Source organism: Vicia villosa, linkage group LG6 (assembly GCF_029867415.1).
Source record: "Vicia villosa cultivar HV-30 ecotype Madison, WI linkage group LG6, Vvil1.0, whole genome shotgun sequence".
Classification (NCBI taxonomy): Eukaryota; Viridiplantae; Streptophyta; class Magnoliopsida; order Fabales; family Fabaceae; genus Vicia; species Vicia villosa.
In genome coordinates this window covers 139,386,596-139,405,997 of record NC_081185.1, presented here as the reverse complement: position 1 = coordinate 139,405,997, position 19,402 = coordinate 139,386,596, and the positions used below count along the sequence as shown (strand labels likewise).

At 33.7% G+C, this 19,402-nt stretch overlaps 1 protein-coding gene across 1 annotated transcript; it reads right to left on the bottom strand.

Moving 5' to 3' along the window:
- Positions 1-15,059: 15,059 nt before the first annotated feature.
- LOC131610213 (UDP-glycosyltransferase 73C5-like) lies at positions 15,060-16,809 on the bottom strand. The gene has a single exon (XM_058882103.1). The coding sequence runs from the start codon at positions 16,714-16,716 to the stop codon at positions 15,229-15,231; it is 1,488 nt and encodes a 495-aa protein (XP_058738086.1). The 5' UTR covers positions 16,717-16,809; the 3' UTR covers positions 15,060-15,228.
- Positions 16,810-19,402: the final 2,593 nt, after the last annotated feature.

Here is a 19,402-nt window from a genome sequence, read left to right as displayed (position 1 = left end):
AAGAAAAATAATTAATATCATAATTTATATGGAAGGAAATAATGTATTAATTGCCCTTATCCTATGCAATGTTGAATAGGTTAGAAAAACCCAAATAAAAATAATTATAATTAGTTAGAAAAACCACACAAGGAACTATATGGGCGGAAATATGCCATGTCATTTAACATAGGACTACGGCCTAACATACATATGTTAAAGTTAAGCCAGACTTTTTTCTTAATGGTTAAATATGTTATTGGTCCCTATAAATATTTTTACTTTTAGTTCCTGTAAAAATTTTCTTCAAAGATTGGTCCCTACAAAATTTTTCATCCACAATATCAGTCTCCCACGTTAAATCTCACTAACGACTTATGACGTGTCTACCAGGTGGAATAAATGTTGTTTTTTTAAATTTTTTTTACTTAAACTTTCTATAAGTGTACGCGTGGAATTAACTAGACACCATTTTGTTATAACTCCCAAATCAAGAAGCCCCAAATGCAAAACCCTACATTTTCGAAGGTTGTACCTAATTTCTCTTCTCCATCGAAGCAAAAAGTTGTGGTCCCTCTGTTCTAAGGTGCCTGCGAAAGTTATGGTCCCATGTTGGTCCTTAATCGGTTAACAATTTGTCTTGGTTGTTGAATTTTTGCATTTGTTAACAATTTCATCTGTTTGCATATGTCCCACTTTTCATTTGTCCCACATAGCTTGTCTAACTGCAATTTAGGGTTTTGTAGTTAGCTTTTAATTTGTAATGTCATATTTATCCTATGAAATACACTTTGATGATAATGAAGAAGAGATGATGCACGAATTTGATGAAGATCAAAGGGATGAATGTTTAAGGAAGAATGTTGAAGCTAATGTATAATGGAGAATATTGAAGCTAATGCTAGAATGGAGAATGTTGAAGGGAATGTTCCAAGTGAAACACCTATAAGGTTAACTACTGTAGAGATGGATAGGGAACGCGTAATAGAAGAAGAATATATGACAGATTAACTTGATGTTGGGGAACACGAGGAAAATTGGGGGGACAGACTTGCATGTAAAATAGTAAGACAAGTGGTAAAATGCTTTAAAATCAAAATAGTGTAAAAAATAGTCTGGGAGGGGGGGTTCGAACTCACACCCTCAAGGCAACAAGATAACAGCAAGTGTGCACTCTACCACTAGTGTGGCCATACATTCATTGTAAAATCTGATTCCATGTTATTATATGTAAAACAATGACCTAAATTCAAAATTTCAAACTTCATCTTGAACCTCAAGACAAATGATTTCTGGAAATCGTATCTTCTTAAATTCTCAACCAATTCAAATAATGTAAACATGAAAGTTGTGTACATTCTAATCACTATTACAAATATGTATCAAACATTCATTTATATTAACTCTAGTTCAAGGATTTCCTAGAAAATCATATGAACCATAATTTTTAAAAACAAAATTAAATGATGATCATAATGAATAAATTAAAGGTGATTGAGGGCTTTAGATCCTAACATGATGCTGAACAAGATAAAATCGAGAATTTGTCAAATTGGTGCCCTACACGTAGAATTTGAAGTCATAGTAACTTATCTCTGGAGTGGAAATCAAATTTATAATTTAAGCACTTCCATAAACTTTTTGATGACCTCGATAGCTTCCTGGGATCCCCGTGGAGATATTGGAATGCTTGAATTGCCCTGAGGTGGTTTGAATTTCTCTGCTCGAACCAAGTTGAAAGTGGTGAAATTTAAAAAGGTAGATGGGCTTGGAGTGATTAAAAATGTAATGTGACTGTTTGAATAGCTTCTATATAGTGTATAAAAGGTGTTTGGATGATGAGTTTGCAGAAAACTTGGTTAAAACTTGAAATTCACAAGTTTATGCAAAATGGAATTTTGGAGCTTTTGAGTGAGGGAGTGATTTTGAGATTTTTTTGTGTTTTGATTTATAAGCAAGGGCTCCTATTTATAAGGATGATTTATGAATTGTGAGGTGGGAAATCTGATCAAATGAAGCTCCCAAGCTCAATTTGACTTGGTTTGCTTTAAGGTGAAGCAATATGAAAGTTATGGTTCCCATGGACTTGGCAAGCTTTAATCAAGACAATAGGGTGGCTCTTCTGAACTTTAGATGGTTTCTTATTGGCTTTGTTTTGTATTTAGAAGCAATAAGTTATAGGCTCAAGAACAAACTTGTGTGATTAAAGCTATTTTTCCAAAATGGCAATGGTGCCTTTAGTGCAAATATGGAATGATTTTTTGGTTAATGATTAAAACACATGGGCAATGCATCAAATCCTAGTGTAAACTTCTGATTAAAGCAATATTGGCAAGTTATAGGACCTGTAATCAAGCATTTGGTAGGTTTAAATGTTTTGACTCGAAGGAATCTTCATGAGAAATGACCTCTAACTCAAGATTGGAACCTCAACTTTATCTCTTTAAATCTCTTAGCTCACATATGTTATGGATGAGTTCTTGTACTTTTGGAAAATACCAAAAATTCCTTTACAATTTTCATGTTTGGTGTTTTTTTGGATTCACAAGGGATATTTGTTGAAAATGGCTTAAAAATCATGCCCTTTTTAAAAACAAATCTGCCTTGAAAAGTTCTCTAAGTGTTGGCAATTGGATCACCAACTTTATGGATTTCATAACTTTAAATTTATGCATCTTTTGGGAATTCATCCTCGGGGAAAACTTCTTTGCATGTAATTTTCTCTTTAATTTGATCTTTGGAGCATGAAAAATGGTGACTTGATGAAGAAGTTACAAGCTTCCAAAGTTGAGTACTTGGCGATGTAAAAACTCCTTAACTTAGAAAAATATTCAAAACCCTAATTTTGACTTTTTGAACTTTTGATTAATTTTCTTGATTAAACTTTATAAGATGACTTCAATAATCATATTTTCACGATCCTTTACCTTAGAAGTCCATAGTTGACCAAAATTCCAAAAGTCAAAGTTGAATCTTGAATAGTTGACTTTTGCCAATTGAATTGCATTCTCTCTAATACCAATTATATTGAATCAAGCTCTTCTAGAAAAATGAATAATATGAGTGGATTATACTAAAGTACTTGAGGTACTTGAATCATGTTTTGAGCCATAAGACCATGCTTTGACCAAAAGTAAACTTTCCCAAAGAATTAGGTCAAAACCCTAATTGGTGTGCCAGATGAATTGGAGAGTTGATGATCTTGATTGGAAGAATTCTTAAACTTGAATATGGATTATGGAAATCACTTTAGCATATGAGAAACTTGAGTCACTTGAAGAATCTCAAAACCCGAAATTTCTTGAGTCTTCTTGATCAATCACCTGCCTTGTGGAACAAGCCACAAACAAACACAATCTTTTGAATATTTTTAAGGTTATCAAATGATGCATGAATGATTTTATATGAAATGATGATGCAAATGAAGTGGGATGTTAGGGTCAAAAATTAGGGTATGATAGTTATGAAAGGTATATTTTGTAGTTGTGAATATTCAATTTTAAGAACATACAATTCATTTTTATTTGTTGCACACTTGCCACAATTATAGCATATAATTTCTTTTCTAGTTCTTGACTTGCTTCTTGACTTACCGTGACTCTCAAATTTGTCACGCTTATGAAATTTTCTAGTTTTTCTTCTCCCTTTGACTCAGTAACTAAAGCTTCATATTTATTAGGAGTAACAATCAAATCAGATTCATTTCTCCTAACTTCTTCATTAAGCATGCTATCTTTAATAGTTGACATTACCAATTTCACATTCGGAGCTCAATTAATAACTATCACAATAAAAACTTCCTAATTACCGGACAAGGAAGTAAGCTGTAATAAGATTTGCAACTCATCATCTAATTTAATATCAATTGCTCCCAACTAATTCACATTATTCTGAAACACACTCATATCCATGTCATTGAATCACCATACATGTATTTCATATTAACTAGCTTCTTGATCAAACATGCTTTATTTTGTGTTTTCTTGCCCTCATACAACTCTTTTAATTTATTCCATATTTTCTGCGCATTAATTTCAGCTTAAACATGTGGATATACACTTAAGTCCAACCATTGTCTGATTATAAGAACTATATTTTGATTCAACTCCTTTCATTCGGCATCAGACTTATCACTTGGTTTACCTTTTCCCCCCTCAATAGGATCATACAAATATTTGTTGTATAACATATCTTCTTTAAGATTCTTCCAGAGTGTATAATTAGTATAGTTGAGCTTAATCATACGGGGCTCTTGATTTTTCTCCATTTAAAATGTACAAAACAAGTCAACCAGAGCTCTAATACCACTTTGTTGGGAAATAATCAAATAATTGGAATATTTTTCAAGCGAAATACATTCCCAAACCTGTGTAATTTAAACAGACAACAAGTAGAACCAATTCTAGAGCACGATAATAATAACAAAAAATTAAAATAACAAGAAAACCAAAATTTTAACGTGAAACGTAACACCCCTTTTCTAACCCGAAATTATAACATAACATTCACAGAGTAATCATGCATAAAGGAAAAGGGCGTCACATGATATTTTCATCACAATGACAACCTATAACAAACATACAACATTCATAATATGCACTAATCACATTTTGATACAATGCTCTCATGCTTTCATACATTATGCATAAACGCTTGCGGAAAAATAGAATTACTATCAAAAGTTTCAATGAATATATCCTATATTATATTCATCTACCAAATTCAATTAACATATCCAAACATGCTATTTGAAATTTACAATCTAGGCTACACAGCCTTTAAACAAAATATCAAACAAAAACATAGAAAATAGCAATATCCAAATTTAAGCACAAGTCTAAAGAAACCCCCAAAATGTTACATGATCAGAGCATATGACTCTCTACCTAATCAAACAACAAACTTGGAAGCTCTTCGGCTAATCTCGAACAAGCTACTACGCGTCTGAATCTGCACGTTACCGACAAAGGGCAGCATTTAAACAGAAGGGTGAGAATTCAAATCATTATAGAAAAACATAATAATGGGAAATGCAAAACAAATATCAGCATTAATTTTCACAAATTCATCACTCTTCACAAAACATGCTTTCATATCCATATATTCAAGTTAACATGTTTAGAATCAACCAACCAAATTCCATCATACAAGTATCATATTCAAATTACCATCTCACCAATTGTAATCTAATAATGGAATATCATCAAGTATACAATTATCACTTCACAAATTTCCACACACCTACATCAATCAACAAATAATCATTTTCACACAAGCATATTACAAAATCACACCAAAACATAATTCACACCGACACATACGACTCAAGTGTGACTATATGCAATATGCATGTGGATTCCTCCGTTATCATTTCTGGCAAGCCGATTGTCATTCTCTATAGACTAGATAACCACCTCAAAGCTTCATTCGACATTAAGCTTTCAAATCTCATTCGACGTTAAATTTGGGAAAAGTAAATAACCTTCGCGAGATTACCCAACATTGGCACTTTCAAAGACTCATGCTAGTGTAAGTGTGCAACAACAAGACTCATGCATTTAAGAGGATCTCTACCTCTTAAACTACATAACCACATCTTCTCACAACATTGCATTACATACACAACATGATTTCATTTCCAAACATTGCATCCAATAACACACACAATCAATCACATGTATTTAAGCATAGCACAACATGTATTTCGCCAACCTTCCTCAATTCACATCATAATACACATATATTCAAATATTAAGATTCTCTTGGAAATTCACCCGTACACTACTCATAATCATGCCAAATAATTAACTAAAACTCATATTAATTAATCATAATTCAATAGCATGCATTTTCAGAAAGCCAGAGAAATAAATAAAAAAATTCATTTTCAAGTTACGGACCACGTTACGCGCGCTAAGTTCGAACCTTTCGCGCTACGCGCCTTCATACCCGCGCTACGCGCGCTACGTTATATCAAAAGGGGTCTACGCAATTCAATAGCGCGCGACGCGCCCTGTGCGTTTTTTGCAGGATTTTCTCTGCAATGACAACAACTCATTTCTCCCAATTTTCAACTCAAAATTGTTTCCAACTCATACTTTATCACGAATTTCATGCTTATATCATATATACAACACATATAATCAATGATAAACATCAAACATGTCTCATAAATCAATTCTATGGATTCTATTAAAATCTCCAAAGATAGGGTTTTACAAAATTAACACATAAAACACCAATTCACATGTTATTCTTAGACCCACTCATAGAATCATCAATACAAGTTAGAACATACACATTTATGGATTATCATATAAACCTCACTACACAACTCAGGAAATAGCAAAATCCCTAAATCCTAAATCATGCATTTACTAACCCAACCAACATTACCCAATCATGTGAACCTATTATAATTTGGATTATAACCCTTAATTACCTCTTGATTTTAATCCACCCTCTTAAAGAAATCTACAATCCCCTCCTCTTTGTTCTTCTCCTAGCCTCTTTTCTCCTCTTTCTATCTTTCTCTCTTTTCTTCTAACTAGGTTATTACCTCACAAACTCTCTACTAACTCTAATTGATATTGGACTTAATCCACCAATTATTCTTTCTAACTTAATCAGACCTATTTAACTAATTCACTATTATTCTACCAATTCCTCAAATAGCTATATTAACATAATAGCACATAATTAATTAATTATCACACTAAATAGTAATTAAATAAAACAAACAATTACTAAAACACTAAATAATGCTAATTAAATAAATATCTAATAAAATTGGGATGTTACACGAAAAACATCCTTCAAAATGAGAGAATAAAAATCATGGGACATAGTCCAATAACACCTTTCACTATATAATAATGAGTATACAAAAGTCTTTCTAATAACACTAGAAAATAACAATCTTTACAGATAAACCACAAATGTGAAAAATAGACATCAAACAACTCTTCCACAAAAATATAGGTATAACAAAACAATTCTAAGGGAAGCTAAAACTACTAAATAGAAATATAAATAAAATAAATTAAGTGATAGGAATAACATACTAAATTTGTAAATCAAACTAATAAGGTTTGCTACACTTATATATCACCCGTGCCTTTTTATAGTCTCATTTGCAAATCTATATATGAAACTCTGATTAAGTTTTTTTTTATTTGTTATGTTGCTTTAAGGATTAAAAAATCTCTTTAAAATACATGTCAATTGAGTTTGACCAAATAAAACAATACCAATAAAATAACCTTTTTTTTCTAAAAAAAATAATGAGACTCACTTTAAGAGTGAACCCAACCTACATATATTAAATCAAAAGTAAGTGGATCCAATTGAAACCAAAGTAAGTGGATGATTTTGGATCCCCTCCTTTCATTTTTTTCCAACTTTCTATTTTTAATTTATCTTTATCTCTCTCTTATATTTCATTTCTTTGTAATTTATGATTTTTTATTAAATTTTTTCTCTCATCTTATTTTGTGTGAAAGAGAGGGAAGTGGGAAAGTAAACGATTTAAAGACATTGAATATTTTTAAAATGATATTTTTTTTAAAATTGAGTCCTACAGATAATAACATAAGTCATACATTAAAGGATAGAGTCTAATTAAAATTTATATGGAATTACACTTTTCATCTTATAAGCTATATTTCGAGCATGTGAATTTAGACGATCACCATTTAATTCACATCAAACTCAATGGTATTAAAGTTATAAATGTATTGAAAAAACTAAACCATGTATCGACAATGCTCATAGTGTTCAAAGTGAAGGAGATTATAGAATCACACTACTTACCTTTATGGCAAGCACACCCAGATCTGTGGAGCCCAGCCGCACCCGAACTCGAATCAACGGGTGAAAATTTGAATTGATTGGATTTGCGTTTGGGTTCGAATGTCACATGATATTTCGGATGCGGGTTTGGATAGTGTAAAACCCGCACCCGAAATCACACCCGCTTATATATATATATATATATATATATATATATATATATATATATATATATATATATATATATATATATTGTGTCAAAAATTGTAGGAAAAAATATTTTATTTACTTTGCTGCGGGTTCGACTTTGGGTGAAAAAACTCGAACTCTCGAACTCAATAAATATGGGCGTATGTGTTATTTTGCCACTCGAATAATATTTAGGTTTGGATTCGGATTCGAATGCCGATTTCGAATATGAGTTTGGATAATATAAAACTTACACTCGACCCGACCCATTGTCATCCCTAATTACCTTACATGTCGAGAGTGCTACCCTTCACCTTAATTTCTCATGTCAAATATTTTTAGTCGATGTGACACTAATCACTTATATTTTATTGATTATTAATTAAATATAAAGTGAAGACCCATTTTGGTCCCTCACAAATAATACACGAGTCAAATTAGTCCTTCAGAATAAAATAGACTCAATTTAATCCCTTATAAAATTTAACCGGATCATATAAGTCCTTTTGTTAATATTTTTTTCAAACCGGTTTTTTCCTAGTTTTAAACCATGACTGGATTCTCACGTTGGATTTTATTTTATTTTTATTTTTAAAATTTTTATTTTTAATTTCATTTTTAAACATTATAAATTAATAATATAAAAAAGCCAAAATTGTTTCTTATAAGGAATTGAACTCAGGCCCATGTGGTTATTCTAAAACAATTCTAAATTTAAAATAAAAAATACAAAATTTGTATCAAGTCTCGAACCTGAGTCTCTTCAGATTAAATGACCGTCAATTTAATAAAATAGAAATTGATTTGTCTATTTGTAAATGATAGTCAATTTACTAACAATAGAAATTGATTTGTCTAGTTGTTGTTGATAGTCACTTTACTAACCGTAGAAATTGATTTGTCTAGTTGTAAATTGTGAGATATTGGATCGAACTCTAGTATGACCGAAGGGTAGCTTCTTGGTTCGACAGGATTAAGCATGAAGTCGAAGGTTGTTCACATGCTTGTGTCGAAGATGCTAGGGTTGTTAGCATGTTAAATTAGGTTTAGAGTTTAAACCTTAATTTGTTAAGTTAACTTGTTTATTAAGTTGCCTTGTGTAATGGGCCTTGTGGAAAAAGCCCATTAGTTAGTATGTTAGGTTTTATTATAAATAGCATACTAGTCTCTCCTCATTGCCAAGTTGCAAATCCTAATTTAGGGTGAGAGAGGTTATTTGTTATTCTTGTAAACTTGTAATCTTGTTCCAAGAGAAAGTAAAAGAATAGTAGTTATAACCAATTATTGTGTTCCTCTTCTTCCTTGTCCTTTATTCTTCTTTGGTTTATACTTTGTTCTTGGCATTGAATTCACAACAAATTGGTGCGGTGAGCGTGGAGAAGATGCCTTCAACAAAGTATGAGATTGAAAAGTTCACCGGAGTGAATGATTTCGGTCTGTGGCGCATGAAGATGAAAGCCCTACTGGTTCAGCAGGGTTGTTTGGAAGCGTTGAAGGGAGAAGCAACCATGAATGCAGAATTGACGACAACGGAGAAGAGGAATATGATCGAGAAAGCACACAGCGCAATTTTGTTGAGCCTTGGTGATAAGGTTCTCCGGCAGGTATCAAAGGAGACGACGGCATCAGGGTTATGGGTGAAACTTGAAAGTTTGTATATGACCAAATCGCTGGTAAATCGACTCTACCTGAAGCAAGCTTTGTATTCATTCAAGATGATTGAAGACAAAGTATTGGCTGAGAAGTTGGATATGTTCTTGATCTTGAAAATATTGATGTGAAGATCGATGATGAAGATCAAGCGCTGTTACTATTGTGTTCTTTGCCTCGATCACATGCTCACTTCAAAGAAACTCTCTTGTATGGAAGGGAGTCCCTAACGTTTGAAGAAGTTCAATCAGCCTTGTACTCTAAGGACTTGAATGAACGAAAGGAGCATAAACCTTCGACTGTTGGCGAAGGTTTGGCCGTTAAAGGAAAACTCTTACGAAAGGATGGTAAGTTCGACAAGAAGAAAGGCAAAAGCCAGTCGAAGTCTTACAGTGGCGAAGCATCTGGCATTCGATGCTACCATTGTAAGAAGGAGGGTCACACAAGAAAGGTGTGCCCTGAACGTCTGAAATATCATGGAGGTAAGGATAATGGCAACGCTGCCATTGTTCAAGATGATTTCGAATCATCTGATGTTCTTGTGGTTTCAAGCAGTGACTCTAAGAAGGAGTGGATTATGGATTCAGGTTGCACTTGGCACATGACTCCAAACAAAGACTAGTTCGAGGAATTATGTGATCAAGATGGTGGATCAGTATTGCTGGGAAACAACAAGGCTTGCAAGATTGCAGGTGTTGGATTTGTGAGATTCAAGCTCCATGATGAGTCAATAAGGTTGTTGACTGAAGTCAGGTATGTTCCTGATTTGAAGAGAAATCTACTTTCTCTTGGTGAATTCGACAAGAAAGGATATGTTTTCCAAGGAGAGAAAAGTATCCTAAGAGTCATGAAGGGTTCGAAGGAAGTCTTGAGAGGCGTGAAGAAACAAGGGTTGTATACCCTTGAGGCTGAAGTTGTAAGTGGTTCGACAAATGTTGCATCCATGAAACCTTTGTCGAAAACAGAAATCTGTCACATGAGATTGGGCCATGTCAGTGAAAGGGGTCTGGTCGAATTAGGGAAACAAAATCTGCTTGGTGGAGACAAAGTCGAAAAGCTGAAGTTTTGTGAACCCTGTGTACTTGGAAAATCTTGCAGAGTGAAGTTCAACAAAGGCAAACAAAGAACACATGGATCCCTTGAATACATCCATGTTGATCTTTGGGGGCCTGCAAGGTGTCCATCTCATTCAAGAGCAAGGTATTTTCTATCCATAGTAGATGATTATTCCAGAAAATTTTGGGTATTCATCCAGAAGACTAAGGATGAAACTTTTGAGAATTTCAAAAGTTGGAAGACTCTGGTTGAAAATCAAACTGGCAGAAAGGTCAAGAGGTTGAGAACCGACAATGGCCTTGAATTTTGCAATGAGGCATTCGACAGTTTTTGTGCTGCCTCTGGTATTGCAAGACATAGAACTACTGCAGGTACTCCACAGCAAAATGGTTTGGCTGAAAGGTTTAATCGAACTATTTTGGAGAGAGTCAGATGCATGTTGACTAGTGCGGGGTTAACGAAGGTGTTCTGGGCTGAGGCTGTTTCGACAACAACATATCTGATAAACATATGTCCTTCGACAGCGTTAGATATAAAGACACCTGAAGAAGTTTGGTCGGGACATCCACCAGATCTCGACAAACTGAGAGTATTTGGCTGCGTAGCCTATGCTCACATTAGGCAAGACAAGGTCGAACCTAGAGCTCTGAAATGCATGTTCATGAGATACCCAGAAGGAGTCAAAGCTTATAGGCTATGGTGCCTAGAGCAAGGTCACAGGAGGTGTATCACCAGTCGAGATGTTGTTTTCAATGAAGCTAAAATGGCTTTTAAGAAAACTGATGATGTTGGTCGAAGTACAGAAACATCTGACGAAGAGCTGGAACAGGTAGAGATTCCTGTTGAGGTGGAGCATGTTGATACTGAATTGCATATCCCTGATGAAGTCGAAGAAGAAGCAGAAGATGCTAAGGAAGTTGAGGAAACTGACGATGATTACCTATTGTCAAGAGATAGGTCGAGAAGAGTCATAAAGGCACCTCAAAGGCTTGAGTATGCATATCTTATAGCTTATGCCTTAATCTCTGCAAATGAGGTTTTAGACGAAGAACCTAGAGACTACAAGGAAGTTATGAGGAGTCGAAATAAGACTGAATGGCTGAAGGCCATGGATGATGAGATGAAATCTCTTCATGATAATCATACTTGGGAACTGATCAAGAAACCTGTTGGGGCAAGGTTAGTCAGCTGTAAATGGATTTTCAAAGTTAAGGAAGGAATTGAAGGAGTAACGTCGAAAAGATACAAGGCAAGGTTGGTTGCAAGGGGTTTCACTCAGAAAGAAGGTGTCGACTTCAATGTTGTGTTTTCTCCTGTTGTGAAGCGTATGTCCATTCGAATGTTACTTGCCATGGTAGCACAGTTCGATCTTGAACTGGAACAGATGGATGTGAAGACTGTGTTCTTGTATGGTGACCTAGATGAAACGATCCTGATGAGGCAACCTGAAGGGTATGTCGAAAAGGGGAAGGAAGATTATGTGTGCAAGTTAAAGAGATCTTTGTATGGGCTGAAACAATCTCCTCGACAGTGGAATAGGAGATTCGACAAGTTCATGGCACGCATAAGTTTCATTAGAAGTCAGTTCGACCACTGCGTTTACTTCAGATTTCGACCTGGTAATTCATTTGTTATTTTGTTGCTTTATGTGGATGATATTCTCATAGCAAGCAACAATGTTGAAGAGGTGACGAGGGTGAAGTCTGAACTTAATAAGGAGTTCGATATGAAGGATATGGGAGCTGCTTCCAGAATTCTTGGAATTGACATTCGAAGAGATAGAAAGAAGTCTAAGTTATGTTTATCTCAAGAGGCATACCTACGGAAGATTCTTGAAAAGTTTGGTATGTCGAATTCGAAGCCAGTTGTGACTCCAACAAACCCTCAATTCAAACTGAGTATTGATCAGTGTCCCAGTACTGATGTGGAAAGAGCCTATATGAATAGCATCCCATATGCTAATATAGTTGGTTCTTTGATGTATGCTATGGTCTGTACTAGACCCGACATAGCATACGCAGTAAGTCTTGTAAGCAGGTACATGGCGAATCTTGGAAAGGCTCACTGGCAAGCATTGAAGTGGATATTAAGGTACATAAATGGGTCTCTGGAAAGAGTCTTAATTTATGGTGGAGCCTTGGGTGAAGATGGTAAAGCAGCAATTGGAGGATATGTCGACTCTGATTATGCAGGTTGTATGGATTCCAGAAAATCTATTTCAACTACTGAAGCGGAGTATATTGCATTAACTGAAGCTGTGAAAGAAGCATTGTGGCTTGAAGGTTTTGCGAAGGAGCTGAAACTTCAAGGTCGAGGTATCACTGTTAAATGTGATAGTCAAAGTGCAATACACCTGTCGAAGAATTCAGCCTATCATGAGCGAACTAAGCACATTGATGTAAGGCTGCATTTCGTCAGAGGAGTAATCGAGCGTGGAGAAGTCCAAGTGCTGAAGGTTTCGACTGAAGACAATGCTGCTGATATGATTACCAAGACATTACCGAGTTGCAAGTTGTTCCACTGTATGCAGTTGATAAGGCTGCATGAAGAAAGCTAGTTTGTTCTCTTGATGTTGTAGAGTTAGATCCAAGGTGGAGATTTGTGAGATATTGGATCGAACTCTAGTATGACCGAAGGGTAGCTTCTTGGTTCGACAGGATTAAGCATGAAGTCGAAGGTTGTTCACATGCTTGTGTCAAAGATGCTAGGGTTGTTAGCATGTTAAATTAGGTTTAGAGTTTAAACCTTAATTTGTTAAGTTAGCTTGTTTATTAAGTTGGCTTGTGTAATGGGCCTTGTGGAAAAAGCCCATTAGTTAGTATGTTAGGTTTTATTATAAATAGCATACTTTTTTTTAAATAAGCAAATGGTATTAATGGGAGCAAAAGGGATGCTCCAACCTAATACAAAGAGGAAAGCTCCTACCCCTCGCTATAATTGAGAGGTCGAATATTCCAAATATAAAAATTACAATCGTTCATCTTCTTTTGACAAGTAGAGAACCACCTCCAAGAATTGTAAATAATCTCCGTCATACACTCGGTAAAGCTAAAAGTTTCGTTTCGAAAAATTACCGCGTTACGCTTCGACCATATTGACCAAACCGAAGCAAGCCAAGCGATGGCCACCACCATTCTTTTATTAGACGGAATCTTTTCATAGTTGAAGAAAAAAAGTATGCTCTTTTCATAGCATACTAGTCTCTCCTCATTGCCAAGTTGCAAATCCTAATTTAGGGTGAGAGAGGTTATTTGTTATTCTTGTAAACTTGTAATCTTGTTCCAAGAGAAAGTAAAAGAATAGCAGTTATAACCAATTATTGTGTTCCTCTTCTTCCTTGTCCTTTATTCTTCTTTGGTTTATACTTTGTTCTTGGCATTGAATTCACAACATAAATGATAATCACTTTATTAACAATAGAAATTGATTTATCTAGTTGTAAATGATAGTCACTTTACTAACAATAGAAATTGATTTGTCTTGTTGTAAATAATAGTCACTCAACTAACAATAGAAATTGATTTTTTCTAGTTGTAAATGATAATCACTTTATTAACGATAGAAATTGATTTGTCTAGTTGTAAATTAAAAATCAGTTAACTTGAAAGGGACTTAGATTTGAGACCTCATAGATAAAAAATTATGTATAAAATTTGTTAATATTAGTAGAAATCATGAAAATTATTTATTTAAAAATGACTTTATAAGAAATAATTTTTCCTTTTTTGATATTATTCATTAATAGCTGTTTAAAAATGAAATTAAAAATAAAAATTAATTTAGTATTTAAAGAATAAAAAATAAAAAAAATCCAACGTGTGAGTTCAGTCACGGTTTAAAAGTATGAAAAGAACCGGTTTAGAAGTAGAAAAAAATCAATTTGAGAAAAATATTAGCAGAAGGACTAATATGATCCGGTTAAATTTTATAAGGGATTAAGTTGAATCGATTTTTTTTATGAAGAACTAATTTGACTCGTGTAATATTTGTGAGGGACCAAAATGGATCTTCACTCTTAAATATAATAATAAATTGGCTGATGTTGCATCTAATATAATTGTATTTAATGATAGATCTTAATGTTTTTACATCATTTTAATAAAATATAATTTTTTTTGTAAAATCATTCTTTTTGAAAATCATATTTAGTTAATCCATAAACTTTTACCATATTCAATAAAATAGTAGATTAATCATTAAAAACGGAAAGGAATATAATATTTTGTTAAAATTTGTTAAAAAATCTAATTAAATAATTAATATTAAATTATTTTTCTAGAGTAAAAAAATGCAACTAATATAAAAATACATTATAGTAGATTCACCAACGAGAAAAAAAAACCCAGGACAAAGATATCTAATACAAATATAAATATCAATGAAAGCTTTCAGCATTCACAAGACAAGGCATATAATTTATTGATGTACAATTTTATGATTAAAAAGTACAAACATGGAGGACTTTATAGTTAGACAATTTTCATGCATGTAACTACATAACAAAAAAAAAACAAATAATAACAGCAAAAGGACAAATATTGTTGTTATAAATTGCATGTTTCTTCAAGTTTCTACTTTGGTTGTTGATTGTAGCTGCATGATTTCTTGTATAAGCAAAGTGATGTTAATATAAGAAGATCCACCTTTTTCAACAGCTCTCTTTGCCATCTCACTAAGTTCACTAGCTCTTTCTCTTCTCTCTTTACTCTCTTGATCTTCCTCATCCATCAAATTAAATATTGCCTCCTTAATAACTTCCTTCTTCACAACAACCCCTCTCTTCTCTTCCTCACCCCACTTCATTGGAACCTCAACACCAAGACTCACTCCAATTCTCAAAACTTGAGTCACAAGCTTCTCATTCAAAAACTGGTCAGCAAATAATGGCCAAGTTATCATTGGAACACCAACAGTTATCCCTTCAAGTGTTGAATTCCAACCACAATGTGTTAAGAATCCACCAATTGAAGGATGAGATAATATCACCATTTGTGGGGCCCACCCTCTTATTAAGAGTCCTTTCCCTTTGTTCCTTTCCTCAAACTTTTCATCACTAATCCATTTTTCTAGCTCTTGAGTTTTAATAGGTCCATCCCTAATAACCCAAATAAATGACATTTTGGTTTCTTCTAACCCCAAAGCCAATTCAATAAGTTGTGAAGAAACTAAGTTGCATAAACTTCCAAGACAAACATAAACAACAGATTTTGGCTTATGCAAATCTAGAAACTTTAAACAATTATCTTCACTTATTGAAGCTATGTTACCTCTTTGAGCTTTATCTAAACCCTCTTTGTTGCATAGTGAAACAGGACCAACACACCAAACCTTATCATTTTTCAACTTTTTGTAATCATTAACATATTCTTTCTCTAACTCCTCAAAACTGTTTATGATTACACCATATGATTTTTCTTCAGCTTCTTTCATTTTCACAGCAAATTCATTCAGATCTGATGCTGGCCCTGGCATCTGTTCTTTGTTGACTTGAATTTTGTCAGGTATGCCAGGAACAGTGAAATACTCAGTATCTGAATTTACACTTTCAAGAATCTTTGAAGAAAACACCTTGAACGAGCAATGGAGACAGAAACAAGAAAAACCATGAAATGAAATCCTTGGAATATGATGTTTTTCAGCTATCTCAGAAGTCCAAGGAAAGCAAAAATCAGAGATAATGCAACTTGGTCTCGGTGACAATTTATCAAAAAGTTCCTCTGCTGGTTTTTGGAGCAAGGAAAATGCATGAAAAAAACTATACATTATTTCTTGTGAAATACTAACCATGTCTAAATTCTCGCAACCATCTGGTAATCCAGCTTGTTTTGATGGAAAATTGAGTGTTACAAGATTGATTTGAAGACCAGAAGAAACAGCACGAGAAAGAACTGAAGAAAAACGTGATGCATTTTTTGGTGTAGTAAAAACGGTAACAATGGCACCATGTTGTGCTAAGAGTTTAGCTATGTCTATCATTGGAATAATGTGACCCTGTGCTATTAATGGAAATAGTACAAAGTGTGGAACATTAATATTTGCTTGCAAAACCATGGTTTAGAGATTTATGAATAGTGTAAGGATTTTGAAGTTAGAGTTGAATTGAAGTGTGTTTCAATTATATAGGTATATAAAGTAGTATGAACTAGTGACACATAGATGAACACGAAACAATTTTAAGTAACATGATATATGATAGGTTGTGGAAAGTTTGAAAAATTGGTGACGTAATAGCATATGTAATGAATATTGGATTATATGAGGAGTAGTGCATGTATGGGGCTAGAATCATGTGGATCTGTAGAATGTTTCGTTTACCACAACTTTTCTGTTTGGACGGAAGCAAAAAGGTGAGAGGGAAGTGACGTGAAGATTTCAGTTATATGTTTTCTTGGAAAAATTGAATGTACTCTTGCCCACTTGTTAAAAGCTTGCATGACTACATCATTACTTGTACAACTATTATGTGCACGAATTCTTTAAGCAATGTTTTAAAGGAAATTTCTTTACCCACCTCCTAATCTTTTTGGTCACCTCTGGTAATTTACAAAAATACTCCTTGTTTCGGAAGTTCATTTCCGAAAACGTACTTTTATTAAAAAAAAAAAAAGGTGTTTTCAGAAATTCATCTCCGAAAAGGTGAATATTTTAATGAAAAATATTGATTTCGGAGATGCATCTCCGAAATAAAGTTGTTTTTCAGAAAATTGGTGTATTCGGAAGTGCATCTCCGAATTCACCCCCCTTGGCAGAATTCGGAAATGCACTTCCGAAATAAGGTCTGGACAGAAGGAAAATAACAAACAAGAACTCAACATCACTGAACCAAACCCAACCCTTGTTCACCTACCTCCTCCTTTTCATATTCCCGGTAATTACACTTTCTTTACTTTTACTGTTTTTTTGTTCTTACATTCCACTCACATTACTCTCATGATCATGAAACCCTCACATTACTCTCATGATCATGAAACCCTAATGGGAAAATACACCTAATTTAGGATTTGTTTTGATTATTCATCCAATGTTTTTACCAAGAGGTGTAGAAATTGTTGCACTTTTGTTAACACAGCTGTTATCATTTAAACACGTTGTAAAATATCATGTAGGATACTGTATGAGTACAGTTAATGAGTACTAGTACATTCATATATATGAAGCGTGCTTTAGTCAAGTTTAACCCGATTGACTCTCATATGAGTGGAAATTTGAAAAGTCCCGATCCTGATGATAAAAGAATGAGGTTAGAAAGACGATGGAGGAGATGCTGCAACAGGTTAGAAAGTCCTGATCCTCTAGAAATCCATACCACATTGTAACTTACCAACATAATAAACAACAACAAAAACTATACACTTAAAGTTCAAAAAACTTATGAGCAAACTATACTTACATCATAGTGGTGTAGATCCTTATCAGCCACTCGCAACTGAAAATGATTAGCACGAACTTGAATTTTCCTTCCCAATTGACCGTAACCAGGTCGGTTAGGGAACCTAACCGCCTTCTGAGACGATGGAGCCGACTCTAGAGTAGCCTTCTGTTTAACTTCGGCAGTCAGGCTCTCGATGGAAATCGGAGCCGAACTCAAGGAAGCAACCGGCGCAGCAACAGATGGAGTAACAACCGGCGCTGCAACAGATGGAACAAACGGCACTACAACAGGTGGACGAACAACCGGAGCTGCAACATATGGAGGAAAAATGGGTGAGAGAGCAGGCTTTTAAGTTGGAAGAAAAGGCACTTCGAAATTTCAAATCAGGTTGATTACAACTCGTTCTGCATTTACTATCATTTAAGAGACTTCCCAATTTACTATCAATGCGATTATAATTTTTGTCCTATAATGGTGAATAATTAAGACATTCATTTTTTAATTTTTTTTATAAATATATAACAATTATTATAAATATATAAATAAAAAATTATAACTTATTCTATAAGTGAAATTGTTTTAATTTTTTTAATTAAAATTATTTTAAATTTTAAAATATGAATCAGGATAGAAATATATAATAACTATTATTCATAACTCATAAATTATATCAAAATATATAATTATTATTATTCATAACTCATAAATAATATCCTAAAATTAATTTTTGGGATTTTTTTAGATTTTTTTTGTTGTTTCGGAGATGCTTCTCCGAATTATTCAAAATCTCAATTTTTGATATTTTTTCGGAAATGCACTTCCGAAGTGTGGAAAAATTTAGAAAAAAATAGTTCGGAAATGCATTTCCGAAGCGGGGTAAAATGGAGTTTTCGCTGGAGTGACCCCATAGGGAGGTGGGTAAAGAAAAAACCTGTTTTAAATTTAAATGAAAAATATTGTTATAGTAGAGGAGGACTCATCTAAAAAAGTCACCAATGGGACTGCAAAGCTTGAAACTTAAAATGTGGGTTGTGGTCGTTCACTATATGGGATGAACATGATTCTTGGATTGACGAATTGTGTCAAATATAGGGTGGAAATAGATATGAGGCCTATATTAGTACAAAAGTTCTAAAAATTTTGTGAGATAGAAAAAAGACATATCAAAGAGAGGAAATGCATGCCTCTCCAATTAAAAATGTTGCATTTTAACAATTGCATGATTATATTAGAATACTAAGTTATAATGATCGAAATTTTTTTTTTAACTTTCTTCTTTTCATTTTCCGCCACTCATCTTTTTGAGGACTAAAATTAGGTTTAATGATTTTATTCTTCGATCAACAGTTTATTCAATATTATTTC

Excerpts from the sequence above, each read along its gene's own strand:
- LOC131610213 (XM_058882103.1), bottom strand. The coding sequence starts at position 16,716 with ATGGTTTTGCAAGCAAATATTAATGTTCCACACTTTGTACTATTTCCA.